The sequence below is a fragment of the Pistacia vera genome, unplaced genomic scaffold (assembly GCF_008641045.1).
Source record: "Pistacia vera cultivar Batoury unplaced genomic scaffold, PisVer_v2 Contig214, whole genome shotgun sequence".
NCBI lineage: Eukaryota > Viridiplantae > Streptophyta > Magnoliopsida > Sapindales > Anacardiaceae > Pistacia > Pistacia vera.
Window position 1 is genome coordinate 631,215 of NW_022196018.1, and position 17,672 is coordinate 648,886.

Here is a 17,672-nt window from a genome sequence, read left to right on the forward strand (position 1 = left end):
GAGACAAGGTAAGAGGGGTATTGTAAAGTGGAGGTCGGTAGATTGAATGGTGATGATCGATTGAATACTTGCCACTGGAATCTATTGGAAATCAGCTAAGAATAAGAAACTCTAGTTTTACGATGGCTGACAATCGACGAAAAATCAGGTGCCAGATGAGAGGGGTTTTGTAGAGAAGAGACCAGAGGTTCAAATGATGGTGACGGAGATAATTTTCACCGTCGGAATCAGCTTTAAGTATTAATGGAATATAAACTTGGGGGGGAAAGTTGTATTTTGAAACTTTTTGGTTGGAAAAGGGTTATTAAGGCAAACCTTGGGTGGGAAAGAGTCGTTTACTCACAAAAATGATTATCCTTGGTTTAAATTAAGTCACAATACAAATGGTATGGATAAATATTTCAAACTTTCATTTAATTCTATTTTGTGAATATCAGCGTTTATTGTTATCTCATGTCATATTTAAAAATTTTACAAAATTTGGAAAGATTAATCAGACATATTTTAAGTATATTTATTTGAAAATTTAAAATCTAATTTATTAGATATAATTGAAAAATAATTTTCAAGGTTTTATCTTTTTTAATTTGTTAAAATAAAAGATAACCTCCGTCATGTGAAGAAAAATAATCAATCTTTTATTTTCTATTATAATTTTATTAAATTTAACATGTTAAAGTTTGCTTTTACCCAAGTAATTATAAATGGATTTTTTTATAAAAAAATAAAAAAATAAACAAGGAGCGACCTGATGTAAGACATAATATTAGGTGAAACTGTGAAAGTGAAAAACGTGGGACCAAACAAAGCATGAAACCGTTAGATTATGATCATAAAAAATTTTGAATTAGGGTTTGTCTTGTCAGTCGTCACTTCCCACTACAACTATATAAGCCATCCATCTCTAACTCAGCCGATGCGGTGCCGCCCGTGCTGCCCACATCCCTATTCTCTTCTCCTCCTCTACAAACTTTCCTCAAAAAGAAAAACAAAGATTATTTATTCATTTATTCAGTTATTTTTTTGGTTCCTTTAATTGTTGGAAACAATGGCTCAGGTTCAGGTCCAACCACAAGCTCCAGTGACTGCTGCTGCAAATGGAGTTGCAGGCCACGGTGTTGGAGTGCAACAGTTTGTGTCAACAGCTCTTTACATTGGAGATCTTGACCCCAATGTCAACGATTCGCAACTTTATGATTTCTTTAATCAGGTGGGTCAAGTCATGTCTGTTCGGGTCTGTAGAGACTTGAGCACCCGCCGCTCTCTCGGTTACGGCTACGTTAATTATAGTAACCCCCATGATGGTTAGTTTAGTCCCTTTAAACGCTTTGTTTTTTATGGAATTGAGTTTAAATTGTAATGCATATGCACTGTTTGTTTTAATGCATAATGTTTGTCTGTGGTCTTGCTTTTGTAAACAAATGTATTGAATATGAATTAATGACATAAAATGAAATTTAATTAGCCAATGAATAAAGAATACAGCTAAGACAAATCTAACTCATTGGCTAAATATGTTCAACATTTACAGGAGCATGAGTTTTATCAATAGCAATATTGCAGTTCATTGTACAGAAGCTTGTAATCGATTTTTGTTATGGTGAGACTTATCGGATTGGTTTGGTTTTAGTTTTATATCGCAAGATACTTGAACAGTTTTAACATTTTATGCTATCATTTACATCATCTAGAAGTGAAAACAACTATTAAAATTGAATTAGATGGAGATTGCATATGATTTACTGGAGGTGAAAGCAATCGAGTTATTGTTTTCTTGATTACTTGATAAGTCTTAAAATATAACAAGTGCCTACTAAATGAACATCTAGGATTGTTATGCATACTAAATGCCTACAACTGCTGTACAATATTGCAAAAAACTTATAAATGAACAACTAGGATTGTTATGATAAGAATGCGTATGCAAACTTTGGGAATGGTAAAAAATGAAATTGCTGTGATTGATGCCGACTCTCCTTGTGTTTTTTTGGTTGCAGCAAACAGCTGAATGTATTTTGAAAATATATTGTAACTCCTGTTCTATTGTTGCTATTAGTCTTCGGAAGTTTTGCTGGAAATAATTTTGTTTATTTTTTTTATCGATGACAGCGGCAAGGGCTTTGGATGTTTTGAATTTTACTCCTCTGAATGGCAAGCCAATTAGGATAATGTACTCTTATCGTGACCCTACTATTCGTAAAAGTGGGTCTGGAAATATATTTATCAAGGTATTTTGCACGAGTATCATTATGTAAACTGTTAAGTTGGCAGTTTATATGCCTATTTTCTTCATTATACCACTTTTACTAATTTTGTTGTTTGGTTTTTGGCTTCTTTGTCATGGAAGAATTTGGACAAGTCAATCGACAATAAAGCTCTACATGATACCTTTTCGACATTTGGGAATATTTTATCTTGCAAGGTGGCTACTGACCTTTCTGGTCAATCAAAAGGGTATGGTTTTGTACAATTTGATAACGAGGAATCCGCTAAAAATGCAATTGACAAGCTGAATGGCATGCTACTGAATGACAAGCAAGTATTTGTTGGGCCCTTCCTGCGTAAGCAGGAAAGAGATTCTTCTACGGAGAAGATAAAATTTAACAATGTTTATGTTAAGAATCTTTCAGAATCAACAACTGAGGACGATCTAAAGAAATTTTTTGGTGAATATGGAACTATTACTAGCTCTGTAGTTATGAGAGATGCAGATGGAAAATCCAAATGTTTTGGATTTGTCAATTTTGAAGATCCAGATGATGCAGCTCAAGCTGTTGAGGCTCTTAATGGAAAGAAGTTTGATGATAAGGAGTGGTATGTAGGGAAAGCACAGAAGAAGCATGAAAGAGAAGTTGAATTGAAAGGGCGGTTTGAGCAGAGCTTGAAGGAGGCTGTGGATAAATTTGAAGGACTTAATTTATATGTTAAAAATCTAGATGATAGCATCACTGATGATAAACTAAAGGAATTATTCACAGAATTTGGCACAATTACGTCGTGCAAGGTATTTTGGAGCTTACTGATTTACATAATGCGGTAAGTTGTGAACTTATATCTAATCTCTCTCTCTCGCTATTTGCCTTAACAGGTTATGCGTGATCCTAATGGTTTAAGTAGAGGATCAGGATTTGTTGCCTTTTCAACTGCTGAGGAAGCATCTCTAGCTGTAAGTTGAGATTTTTTAATTTTTTTCTTTATTTATTTTTTCATTGATTGTTTTACATCTTTCCTTAACTTTCCCTCCAACTTTTTCTTGTCTCTTTTTTTCCCCTATAGCTCATGGAGATGAATGGTAAAATGGTAGTTAGCAAACCACTTTATGTTGCTCTTGCACAGCGAAAAGAAGAAAGAAGAGCAAGGTTGCAGGTATATCAACTGATAAATTTATTGCCCTATTTCCCATTGATTCCTATAGGTGAAAATATTCAAGGAAACTATGGAATCTTTGAATTAAACTTTTGTGACTAAATTAAAAGGTGGTTGTTCCCTGTCCTACTGCAGAAGTATATTACTATATCTGTTGTTCTTGTTTCTTTTGAAAAAGCTATTTCATGGAGGCTTACAGATTTTAAGTGCAAATCAACTCATGATACATATTTATTTTATTGATAGAAGTGTAGCATACGGTACTAAGAGTTTGCATGGGCCTTTTGCACAGGCACAGTTCTCACAAATGCGTCCTGCTGCTATTGGTCCTGCAGTTGCCCCTCGTATGCCCATGTATCCACCTGGTGCTCCAGGTCTTGGACAGCAACTATTTTATGGTCAAGGGCCTCCTATCATTCCTCCCCAAGTAATTGGTTCTCTGCTATTAATTGATTATCTCATCGTTCTAGTCTATTTCAGTTATTTTGCACACTGGATGGCTCTGTGTCCACTGGATATTATTTTGCTTTGCATGACTGAAGTTAGCTCAGTTATAGTTTTACTCCATTTTAAGTTTTCATAATATAATTATTGTTATTGAATCTTTGTTTACGCTATCCCCTTATTGGGGAGGATGTAAAAGTTACGAACCAAAGGAAATTAACACGAGGGAATGTAATAGCAATATGAATACCGGCTCCTTGGAGGCTTTGAATTCATTATTGTGACTTGACTTTTGGATGTCTCATCTCCTAGGTTCCATTTCTATTTATAGTTAAGCTTGTTTTGTCTATTTAGAAATTTCAAGCAACCAATTCTCATGCCTAGTTGTCAATTGTAGTGGTAATCTATCTATGATGGCATTGATATTATGCTTTCCTCTTTCGAATTTCAGAACTGGTGATGCAATTTAAATTTATTGCTGGTGGTCTCGGGAAGCTTTATCTTTTATATCATTCCTGGAATACGATAAACCATTTTCTAGTTATACTGACGTTGATAGTTTATATTCGGATGCTAACAGCTGGTCTCTTATTTTCCTTTCTGTGATTTATGTCAGCCTGGATTTGGATATCAGCAGCAACTTGTCCCTGGAATGAGGCCAAACTTTTTTGTGCCAATGGTCCAGCCAGGTCAGCAGAATCAGCGGCCTGGAGGCAGACGATCTGGAGCTGGGCCCCTGCCACAAGCACAGCAACCTATTCCACTAATGCAGCCACAGGTATCAGTAATCTGTCATCTAAATTTTCTTTTGTGTGATACTTTAGGCCCAGTTTTACATCAAGTTATCTGTTTTATATGTGCTATTCCTCACAGATGAAATTACTTATTTGGCTGATGATTCTCTTTTATTGTCACGATTAATTGCAGATGCTTCCTAGAGGACGTGTCTACCGCTACCCTCCTGGTCCCAACATGCCAGATGTTCCTATTTCTGGTGGTCCTGGAGGCATGCTTCCTGTCTCTTATGACATGGGTGGAATGCCATTCAGAGATACAACACCTATGCAGACTGGGGCGTTGGCTTCTGCCCTGGCTAATGCAGCACCAGATCAACAAAGGACAGTAAGTTCCTGGCTTTAATTGCATATATTGAAATGTATATTTATGTCTTGACTGTGGTTTGCTGAAAGCTTTGATCCTATACAAAATGAACCAACATTTTGACCATGGGAATTTTTCTTTCTTTTGTGTGTTATATAGTTGCTGGGAGAAAATCTATACCCTCTTGTAGACCAGTTAGAGCATGATAATGCAGCAAAAGTGACAGGCATGCTTTTAGAGATGGACCAGACTGAGGTTTTGCACTTGCTGGAGTCACCAGAAGCCTTGAAAGCCAAAGTTTCTGAGGCAATGGAAGTTTTAAGGAATGTAGCTCAGCAACAGCAGGTTACTAGCCCAACTGATCGGATGGCCTCATTGTCTCTGAATGCTGAATGACAACATCGTTTCTTGATTTCTAGTGCGTGAGTATGGCAATATCAGACAGCACAGCGAGTACTTAATTTTTGCAATAAGTTTTGGGTTGACATTAATTTTTTCCTACTTTAGTTTGACATAAATAGAAGTCAGTTGAATTTTTTTGGTATTGAATTTTCTTTGTAGTGACTAGTGTGACCATAAAGTTATCTGCAGATTTTGTTGAAGTTGCAGTTTTCAATCACTTTAATTCGCATGCTTGTCAAGCCTCTGTATATTGTTTTGATATTGGGTAAATTTCGCGAATATCCGCATGTTAGATTGGTGTATTTTTCATCAGTAACCTTTTTTAGAAGCTCATGAGATCCCGAGGACATTTATGACAAATTTTGGGATCAGCTTGGGTCAACTTGTTTTTAATCAGCTAATATACAAAGTAGTCAAGTGAAGCAAAAGCAGCTGCTGCTTCTTGCTTAATAGATCCATAATTCATACGAGAAGTCGCTATTTATTGGGCAGGTTATTATGATATAAGGTTTCTGCAGTACAGAGTTTCATCATTTTGATAATTTCCATCATTAATGGTGAAAGCATTTTCTAGTTAAGAAGTACACTACTTTATTTACAATGGCGCAGGCACCAATTCGGTGCAATTGCAAGAATGTCAATTGGATGATAAATTTTCTGAGAACTGTCAAGACTCTGATTATACAACCAGGCCCCGAGGCATGAAACTGAGATAGTGAGTTTCGATTAAAAATCTCAACAGAATAATTTATTCTTAGAAAACGGAGAAGAGAAGACTGATGTTGATCTTACATCAACAGAATTTACAAGGTCAGGTAAACCTAATAATGAAGTGGCTGAACCTGAACAAAGCTTTCTTCAAGTTGAAGGCGCCATAATTTAAAATAACATAGAGCTGAGTTTGAGGTAGGCCGAGGAAGATGTAGTTATAGGTAGATGGGCCTAGATAAGGGTAGTAGATGGACCTGAACTCAACATATAAAAACAGTGGCTAAAACGACAACTCAAGCTAAATCCAGTGGTACTGGTCCATAGGCTAGTTAGTGCTGACTAAATTCTGACATAGTGGGGAAGAAATTCATGTAGTCTGTAACATTTCCGTGCAATTAAGAGTCTTTAATTTATGGTATGCATATATTATATCTTGATTTGAGCTCGGGAGAGCCTTAAACTTGATCTATTAATAAAATAAGAAAGGGAGAGTCCTATGAACACTGAACAGTTGCACTTCCTTATTTCTTAGAGTAGAAGCAGTGGGTGTTGTGTACTAATTTGTTGAATTTGTATAATTTGGGTTAGGCAATGGTAGTACTTATGTGTTAGAAGTTCATAACTAACCACTGCCATAAAAGGAAGGTTTATAAAACAAGGCGTAGAAATTTGGCATGCCCAACTTTATCTTTCAATTGGAGGGACACCCTTTTTATTGTGCATTAATAGCTATGTACCCCTAAAATTCTGTCATGTCTTTTTTTTTTTTTTTTTCATTTTAATGGGACCAGGTTTATATGCCCCTCTAATCAACTTCATACACTTCTCAACTACCCTTTTTTTTCATTTATTAATTGAGTGCCTCAGTCGATGCCTTCTAAAACATAAAATGTACTTTAAAAAAAAAAAATATTAAGCAAACGACTTTTTGTGGCTTTTAAAATATCATTTTATTACTCAAATTTATATTCCGTTTTCAATTTCGACATTGTTACGACCCTACACCACCACCATTCTCTTCCTTGATGATCACTCACCAAAACCCTTAAAACCCTACTCTTGTCGACCTCGCCAGTCGCCAATAATCGAGCGATTAGGGTTTGCGTAACTGCCTCTCTCAGTCAAATTTCGATCAATTCCAACCACTGTAATTCAACTTTCCACCACTAAAAGACTCATCGGCCTCCCTCTTCAAAAGCCCCAACATAATGGACTGAGTTTGCTATTTATTTGCCTTCAGAATATAAATTTGGGTAATAGAATGGTATTTTAAAAATCTGTGGATAAAAAAGTGTCATTAAGTCATTATTTGGGTGGGAAAAAGTCATTAACTTAAAAAAAAATTATATATATATAATTCCAAGGCCCATCTTGTGAGCTCCAAATCCTCGGCTAAGGCCTAATTAAATAATATCTCAAATTTATATTTTAATTTTTCTATGTTAAACAAATGTGTTATTGTTTTATAATTACATCTAAATTTTGATTTTAAAAAAGTAATATAAACACAATAATATATTAGTAGAGAAAAAACATATTTAAAATCTGGGTTTATTTTCATTAAATAAAAGATTGATGAAGGTGTCTCAGTCTCATCATTAATACGAGTAAAGTATGAAGATGATACTATGAGGAAGAGTGGGTTAATATTGAATGATATTTGGGTATGTATGTCTCTTGGAAAGGTGGAATCAGACGGTGAGTAATGTGACAAAGTCACAAAAGTTTGCATTTAAAGATCTAGGAATAATACGATCATGTGGCTTAGTGACTCTCGTTTAGTTTCCTCGTATGAATTAAGGCAATTACAAACCATATATATATATATATATATAGAGTGAGAGAGAGAGAGAGAGAGAGAGAGAGAGAACAATATTCATATCAGCATCAGCATCAGCATCTAAGCTTTTAAACCGAGAATAGTACGTGAAAAGAGTATGTAAGCTCCAGAACCAAGTTCCCTTTTCCACCACATGAAATGTGTAGGGTTTGGGTTTGGTCCCCCCTCTCTCTTCATTCTGTGCCTCTCTTACTTATTACTTATTGACAAAAAATAAGCAAAGTGTTTAGTGTTGCTACAAAATGCATATAAGACAACCAACCGAGCTTACATTTCTGGCTTTACCCATTTCAGAATGAATAGCTTGTAGCCATTTTTATCCACCATCAACTTTCTCCTACGAATATCTTGGCCGTTTGATTTTTTTTGTTGATAATTTTGTAGATGGATTGTCTTTTTTCTAGGGTTTGGGACCATTTACTAGGTGATAAAGTGGGGGACCATCATATATACAATACAATGTTATTATTCTATTTTTTTTTTTTTTTTTTTTTTAAGATTGAAAATTTTGGATCTTTTATCTCTAGCAATATCAGAACAAACAAGTTGGGTTTTGTAATATTCAAAGTTATGACTGTGTGTATTTTTTTTACTTAATATTCCCCTTCAAATGGCATAGATGGATTCGTTCAGTACAATTTATACTACACTAGAGAGTAGAGACAGTTTCTCTGTTATTTTCTTAGACCATATTATATTTTGCCCGAATCACATCTAATTTATTATTTATCAATATTCCTATTTTATATTATAATAATAGCTAGCTAGATGTTGTTATATATAACTGGCATAATTAATTCAGAAAATAACATATAAACTACCTTGAAATGACAGTTGTCCCATATTAAAATTTGGTAACCAAATTATTTTCAAATGAAAACAGGTGATTGTGATTATTGGACCTAATAATCATGTGAATCAGTTCATAGTCACAGACAATATCATTTTATTCTCAAATAAAATTAATGACTTTAATTACATCCAACGTTAATCATTTTTGTTGAATTTATTTGCACAACCTAATTTTAAGAAACTTATTTTCAATATAATTATTGGTAACAAAATAATATTAATATAGAAGGCACACGTGTCCTTATCTGTCATCTTCTTTATAAAGAGATATAATTGTTTTAACCTTATCTATGGAGTCTAGTTACAGTTATGGTTACGCATATGAGTCACGTTGTTATTTAATCTTCAAAATATTTTAATCCTTGTGGGTCCCTTTGGGTCAACTGTCTAGATTTGCCAATAGTATAAGTAAGATACTATCGACACCGTCCAATGTTTCCAATCCAAGCTGGTATAAGTATTAATGAAGCTCAATCAACTTGGCCCAGCTCATCCCCTGAGTGATTTTCCGAGAGTTGTATTTATGATCCTCAAATCTGCGTATCACAAATATATTTAGTTGGTTGCACGATAAGATCACCGGTGCGAGATGCACCAAATCAACAATTATATTATAATCACATAAATTAATGATTTTTAATTAGAATAGTTTTTAAAAAATACACGTGTATATAGAAGCGGGATTCTGAAATCTTTTTCTTGGAAAGGAAAGGAGTGGGTAGAGATGGGTATTATAGGAAAAGAAAAAGAAAGAAGAATACGTGGGAAAGTGGGCTGGGTAAAGCTATAATACAGATGACAGAACCGTATATAATATCAGTTGCGTAATGTTGAATGGGGTGTGTATCTGTCATTCCGTTGTATTCACCTTGGGCAATCATGATCCATTTCAGGCTGATTGATTTGACTGAGATTAGGATTTTTATCTTGGGACCTTAGGCTTAGAGAGTACAAGGACATAAATGGAAAATAAAGGGATTGATCATTCAAGGTAAGTTTTTGGACTCCCTAATATTACCCACTTCACTTCTTCTTCAAGTAAAAGCACACCCTCATACTTTTTGACTCTTCTATTAATAAATATTACCATATAATGTAAGAGATGTTTTTATTTGAATTTTCTAATATAAATTGTATAAAAAGCATTAGATGGAGGATGATAGCGTGAGTGTAACGCGCGAGAATAGAGGAGTGGAGAGCTATTGATGATGAAATCTATCAAATCAATTCCAGGTTACAGTGATTTTACCAATAATACCATAAACACCAACACCACACGGGTACTTTGATATTTCTCATCCACACATAAAAACAGAAAAAAGTGATGGTTGTGTACAAAACGGACCAACCGGCCGGCCCAATCATGCAACCGGCCCACCCTTCTCTCTCTCTCTCTCTCTCCCCCCTTTTTCAGTTTTGATTGATGGATGGACGGAGATCTTCAGAAAGATTTGAAACAACTTGTCATCACCAAAAAGAAAAATTAATTTTTATATAAATAAAACCCATTTTCTACCCAAATATTATCACATAGGATTCCTTGTCAGGTTTAAACCTTTTTTATTATATTTTAGGATACGATTGTTTCCATTTATGGGAAGTACACATGAACCCCTGTATATCCCATTATAATTATGTAAATAGCTACCAATAAACTTTTTATAACTATAATCAATTAAATTTATTATTATAACGAGATTATAATTTAATAAAGGTTTAGTTACAAAAATTATTATTAATTTTTATTTTATAATTCATGTTTTAGTAATATTAAGATTTCAATTCATTATTTTAATAACAGTATGATAGTACGAAAATAGATATAAAAAAGTCACTATAAAATTGAGTGTTCAGATTTGACAACTTCACTACACTAATCAAATAGATATTAATGTCTTTCTCAATCATCCAAATGAGTAACAAGTCGTGTATGTTTTAACTGAAGAAGAAATCATTACTGGAATTAAATAAGAAGAGGAATGAGATAATCCTGAGGATGATGGTATAGAAATGCCAAAAAATTCATGCCATGAAGCTCTAAACATGTTTGAGAGCTAGAAATATTTTGGTTTCAACAAGATGTCTATTCTGGCGGCTTATTACGTACCAGCAAGATAAAAGATGTGCTAACAACTCTAAAGCATAAATTATTGTCATATAACAACATTAGATAAATATTTTATTTCATCTTAAACTTTTAATGTAACATAACACATATTTTTTTTTATAATATACATATAATTATTATTATGTAGAGGCAAATTCTTTAAGACTGGACTTAGAAAAATTATAACTTATTGTAATATAAAATTTATTCTTATTTATAACTGGCCCAAGTTGAGATCATAATTTTTTTTATAACTACATAAAGGTTATTCCTATATAAAGTATCATTATAGAGAGGTTGCACTGTATTATATTTTGAGATGTGCAAGTTAGATATGTTTCCATACTTCATATAAAACACCATGCATAATTTTTCATTGCTCTTTTATAATTATCAAGCTTCTAGGGAACAAGACGCACCATTTGTAACGTGGGACTTTATAGTTTTGGGTTATTCTATTCCACAATGAGATGGATTTACATGAATGGATGTATCAGGTCTAGGGGTGTACACGAACCGAGCAGTTCGCGAACTGCTCGGGCTTGGCTCGCAGATGCTCGAATCTGACTCGAAGTCTGACGAGCCGAGCACAGTCTCAGACTGCTCGGTTCTTATACAAACCGAGTACCAAATATGGTGGTACTCATCTCGTAGGCTCATCGATCTTCTCAAGCTCGCCGTCGGCAGTGAATGAGCTATCAAGCGTGAACCTGATCGCCATCTCTGGGCTCACGTCTTTGTTAAAGACTAAATGGTGCTCTCCCACTCCCACTTAGTCTCCCTCCAAAAAGAAACACAAATACCATANAAGTTGCACTAATCCGACTCTTACAGTCTGTTTTGGCAACAAGTTGTTTTTTTCAAGGTATTTCTGGACTTACATCTCTCCTTCCCAGAACAAGAACATGCCACTGTCACATATCTCATCTCTCCATCTTCGCCTTTCTTTGACGTACGTATCATTGCTTCAAATCCCATTTTGCTACCATACCGTTTGTAATACTTCACCAGACTATCAACTGAATCAAACACCATTCCAATATGAGGCTCTACTTCTTTCTCTACACATCCCATATCTTCTAATTCATCACGTTCATTTCCTTGATCATTTAATAGTTTTATAATAGACAAAATTAGAATGTACTAATACAACACATAAAAAAAAAAAACGATACAATAAATTTAAAATCATGTTAACGAAAAAGTTAAGGTTTCGAACACAATTTACCTCAACATTATTGAAATGAGGCAAAATGGACTCTTCTATATTCTGTAATTTAATGCAAAACCAATACTAGTATTCGCGTTCACGAATCTGATTCATAACAATCACCAACAAATTTTCTCTATCAATTTTTTTCTATTGTAACATATATTCAATCCAAAATATAATACAAAACTAAATAAATGCATAAGTTAAATAAAAATCGGTTAACAACCCCAACAAATCTTTCTAATCTGGACAAATTTTGATCTTCTTATCTCCCTTTCCACTGTAAAAAACTGTTTGATGAAAAGTTTATAGCTTTCGTTCTTGTCACGGTAGCTGAAAAATGAGGAAAATACGACTGTTGAGGAAGAAATGGCTGAGGAATGCAGACGTAACGCAGACACGAAGAACAGACGGCAACGATGAAGCAGAAGGCAGCGATAGGTATAAAATGAAGTTTTCTTTTGCTCGAAGAATTTTGACGCTGGTTTTTGGAGAAGCGTATTGGAGAAGCTAATGTTAATCGCAAATAAAAAAACAAATTTTATGGAACCAAAATTATATTAATAATTAACAAATAATAAATTATTTAATTAAGAAAGGTGTGTACAGGACTCAAAGACAAGACATGAGAGAGAAAGAAAACAAAGTACTCTTATGAATTATGAGGAGCCATTGATAAAAGAAAAAAATAAAGAGAAAAGAAAAGGCAAGTGGAGAGAGAGAGAGAGAGAGGTAGCTAGTAGTATTAAGCTGGGTTGCAAAACCGGCCTCGTTTATGCTTTGTATTGGGCAGTGAGGTATACAAGATCTTGAAACATCTACCCTTGNTAAATCCCTAACTTTTTAAAATCTAAACACAATCCAAAGACTCGAGAGAGACTTTCCCCTCCCAAGTCCCAACCCCAACCCCAACCTCCCAAGTCCTAACCCCAACTCAACAACCCCAATCCCAGAACCAGTCAAAGAAGGGAGAAGACAGATTCCTCTCTCAAGCTTCAACCCTCACATTGAAATAAATCAGTGATTTCCTACAAAGTAAGTCGAAAAATCGATTCTCAAGTTGTCTCTCTCTACCGAAGACTCCATTCTCAACCCCAAGTCCCCGAGACCCTGACCCCAAAACCAATTGAAGAACTCAGCTTCCTCTCTGAAGTTTCAAGTCTAACTCGTATCTCTCTCTCAATTCTGGAATAGTATCAGCCTGAGGTTTGTGTTTATAACTTTTTTAATATCAATCTCCAATCCTTGTTCAATTTTTCTTTAATTTTTCTTTATATTGTGTTGATTTTGTTGAAAGTTGACACTTAAAGATTTTGTTTTGTCAGCAAACCCATCACTGGCCAGTAAGGGTGTACACGAACCGAGCAGTTCGCAAACTTCTCGCGCTTGGCTCGCAAATGCTGGAATCCGACTCGAAGTCTGACGAGCCAAGCACGGTCTCAAACTGCTCGATTCTTATTCAAACCGAGTACCAAATATTGTGGTACTCGGCTCGGAGGCTCGTCGATCTTCTCAAGCTCACCGTCATCGGTGACTGAGTTGTCGAGCACGAACCTGATCGCCATCTCTGGGCTCGCGTCTTTGTTAAAGACTAAATGATACTCTCCCGCTCCCACTTAGTCTCCCTCAAAAAAGAAACACAAATACTCAAAATCCCTAACTTTCTAAAATCTAAACACAATCCCGAGACTCGAGAGAGACTTTCCCTCCCAAGTTCCAACCCCAACCCCAACTCGACAACCCCAATCCTAGAACCAGTCGAAGAAGGGAGAAGACAGATTCCTCTCTCAAGCTTCAACCCTCGCATCGAAATAAATAAGTGATTTCCTACAAAGTAAGTTGAAAAATCGATTCTCAAGTTGTCTCCCAAAACCAATTGAAGAACTCAACTTCCTCTCTGAAGTTTCAAGTCTAACTCATCTCTCTCTCTCGATTCTGGAATAGTATCAGCCTGAGGTTTGTGTTTATAACTTTTTTAATATCAATCTCTAATCCTTGTTCAATTTATCTTTAATTTATCTTTATATTGTGTTGATTTTGTTGAAAGTTGACACTTAAAGATTTTGTTTTGTCAGCAAACCCATCATTGGCCAGTAGGGGTGTACACGAACCGAGTAGTTCACAAACTTCTTGCGCTTGGCTCACAAATGCTGGAATCCGACTCGAAGTCTGACGAGCCGAGCACGGTCTCAAACTTCTCAATTCTTATTCAAACCGAGTACCAAATATTGTGGTACTCAGCTTGGAGGCTCGTCGATCTTCTCACGCTCACCGTCATCGGTGACTGAGTTGTCGAGCGCGAACCTGATCGCCATCTCTGGGCTCGCATCTTTGTTAAAGACTAAATGACACTCTCCCACTCCCACTTAGTCTCCCTAAAAAAAGAAACACAAATACTCAAAATCACTAACTTTCTAAAATCTAAACACAATCCCGAGACTCGAGAGAGACTTTCCCTCCCAAGTTCCAACCCTAACCCCAACCTCCCAAGTCCTAACCCCAACTTGACAACCCCAATCCCAGAACCAGTCGAAGAAGGGAGAAGACAGATTCCTCTCTCAAGGTTCAACCCTCGCATCGAAATAAATCAGTGATTTCCTACAAAGTAAGTCAAAAAATCGATTCTCAAGTTGTCTCTCTCTACCGAAGACTCCATTCTCAACCCCAAGTCCCCGAGACCTCGACCCCAAAACCAATTGAAGAACTCAGCTTCCTCTCTGAAGTTTCAAGTCTGACTCGCCTCCCTCTCTCAATTCTGGAATCATATCAGCCTGAGGTTTGTGTTTATAACTTTTTTAATATCAATCTCCAATCCTTGTTCAGTTTATCTCTAATTTTTCTTTATATTGTGTTGATTTTGTTGAAAGTTGACACTTAAAGATTTTGTTTTGTCATCAGACCCATCACTGGCCAGTAGGGGTGTACACGAACAGAGCAGTTCGTGAACTTCTCGCGCTTGGCTCGCAGATGCTCGAATTCGACTCGAAGTCTGACGAGCCGAGCATGATCTCGAACTGCTCGATTCTTATTCAAACCGAGTACCAAATATTGTGGTACTCGGCTCGGAGGCTCGTCTATCTTCTCAAGCTCACCGTTGCTAGTGACTGAGTTGTCGAGCGCGAACCTGATCGCCATCTCTGGGCTCGCGTCTTTGTTAAAGACTAAATGGCGCTCTCCCACTCCTACTTAGTCTCCCTCCAAAAAGAAACACAAATACCATCAATCCCTAACTTTTTAAAATCTAAACACAATCCAAAGACTCGAGAGAGACTTTCCCCTCCCAAGTCCCAACCCCAACCTCCCAAGTCCTAACCCCAACTCGACAACCCCAATCCCAGAACCAGTCGAAGAAGGGAGAAGACAGATTCCTCTCTCAAGCTTCAACCCTTACATCGAAATAAATCAGTGATTTCCTACAAAGTAAGTCGAAAAATTGATTCTCAAGTTGTCTCTCTCTACCGAAGACTCCATTCTCAACCCCAAGTCCCCGAGACCCTAACCCCAAAACCAATTGAAGAACTCAACTTCCTCTCTGAAGTTTCAAGTCTGACTCGTCTCTCTTTCTCTCTCGATTCTGGAATAGTATCAGCCTGAGGTTTGTGTTTGTAACTTTTTTAATATCAATCTCCAATCCTTGTTCCATTTATCTCTAATTTTTCTTTATATTGTGTTGATTTTGTTGAAAGTTGACGCTTAAAGATTTTGTTTTGTCATCAGACCCATCACTCACCAGGACAGGTTGAGGCCGATTTGTGCTTGACGCCTTGAAGCTATGACTCTGAGTCTGTGAATATCAATCCTTGCTTGATTTCAGCGTGAAGCTGTGAACATTAGGTATTTGTTCTTGGCATAATAACTTGAGGTATTAACTATGCTAGTATACTACTGATTTAATGATTATTGATACTGATTACTGAATAGTGAATATTAATCACTCAGTTGGAGTGAAATAGATAAATTTATGTTGATTTTGTTGTTGTGTGGAAGGATAATGTCAGTGTTTATATCGGGTTGGGGCGCTGGGCTAATCAACAAGATAGTCTAGTCTCTTACCTTTTTCTTGTATGATAATGATGTCAAATTTTTATTCCAAGTTTCTAAATTATATTACAATAATAACTAAGCATGTGTTTTTCTTATTTGCAAACATATATGGCATCGACTCCATCGAGTTTCACTCCACAAGGGTCACGGCCCGCAACTGATAGTAATGCAGCAACTGCAGTTGCTGTTAATGAAGAAGATACTTAACAAACTAATGTTAACCCTTTTGCAAGGAAAAATAAGGCTAAAACATCTATAGTGTGGAAGGATGTTAGAGAAATTGATGTTCCTAATGAACCAAAGGCTGAATGCATCAATTGCAAAAGGAGGCTTGCGATAATGGGCACCAAGAGCACTACTCACCTTTCAAAGCACTTGAAGACTTGTGTACGACGAAAGCTCTTTGAAAAGCAACAACAAAGGTTTTTCGAAGCAACAAATCCATCTGATGCAGGCAATGTTACCCCTGTTCTTACCAAAGGTAAATTTGACATGGCAAAAATGCGGGAATTAGTGGCCACTTGGGTGCTGATGCATGAGCATCCTTTTACTATTGTGGAGGAAGAAGGATTTAATAATATGCAGAGGTATGCGATCCCTAAGTGGGAAAAGATTAGCCGTAGGATGTGTAAAAAATGATGTTGTTACTTTGGTTGAAAAGGAGAAAATAAAGCTAAAGACTCTGTTGAAGGATGTTGACAGAATAAGCTTAACGACCAATTTATGGAAGTCAAGTAATCAGAGGATTGAGTACATGGTATTGATGGGGCATTTCGTAGATGGTAATTGGAGGTTGCAAAAACGGATTCGAAACTTCTTGTACGTAGCTCCTCCACGCACTGGTTCCCAAATTGCAGATTTAATTTATAAGTGTTTGAAGGAATGGGGTGTAGAGAACAAGGTGTACATGATACCAGTGGATAATGCATCAAGTAATGGCGTAGCAATCCAGATTTTAAAGGAGAATTTGACAATTGACAATAGGTTGCTTTGAGGAGGGAGATTATTCCACGTTAGGTGTTGCGTACGCATCTTGAACCTTATTGTTCAAGATGGGCTGTCCCAAATAAAGTCCATTATTGATGATGTTTGTGATATTGTGGCCTGTGTGAAATAGACGGACATCAGGCTTATTATTTTTTCAAAGATAGTGCAAATGTTGCGTTTGCCCAACCGGAAGCTGATCCTGGACTGCAGAACAAGGTGGAATTCCACTTTTGAGATGTTTTCAAGTGCAGTGAAGTTTAAAAATGTCTTTTAAAGGTATAAAGAGAAAGACCCACATTATAATTGCTGTCCCACCGTAGAGGAATGGGTAAAGGTGGACCAAGTTTGTGAAGTGTTGGGGGTGTTCAGTACCATTACTAATATCATTTCTTGGAGTGAATACCCGACTGCAAATCTATATCTCAGTGAGATTTTTCAAGTTAAGGTTATGCTAGATCAGAAGTTAATGGATGAAAATGATTTTATTCGACATATGGTTACAAAAATGAAACAGAAATTTGACAAGTATTGGGGAGAATGCAACTTGTTGATGTGTGTAGTAGCTGTCCTAGATCCTAGGTGTAAAATGGCAGTGTTGGACTATT

General features: G+C 36.1%; 1 protein-coding gene across 1 annotated transcript; it reads left to right on the forward strand.

Annotated features, from left to right (window-relative positions):
- Positions 1–889: 889 nt before the first annotated feature.
- LOC116129880 (polyadenylate-binding protein 4-like) lies at positions 890–5,530 on the forward strand. The gene is made up of 9 exons (XM_031415609.1): positions 890–1,304; positions 2,110–2,228; positions 2,348–3,004; positions 3,089–3,166; positions 3,277–3,366; positions 3,659–3,793; positions 4,427–4,588; positions 4,738–4,932; positions 5,071–5,530. Exons 1-9 carry the CDS (start codon positions 1,049–1,051, stop codon positions 5,305–5,307), a joined length of 1,929 nt encoding a protein of 642 aa, XP_031271469.1. The 5' UTR covers positions 890–1,048; the 3' UTR covers positions 5,308–5,530.
- Positions 5,531–17,672: the final 12,142 nt, after the last annotated feature.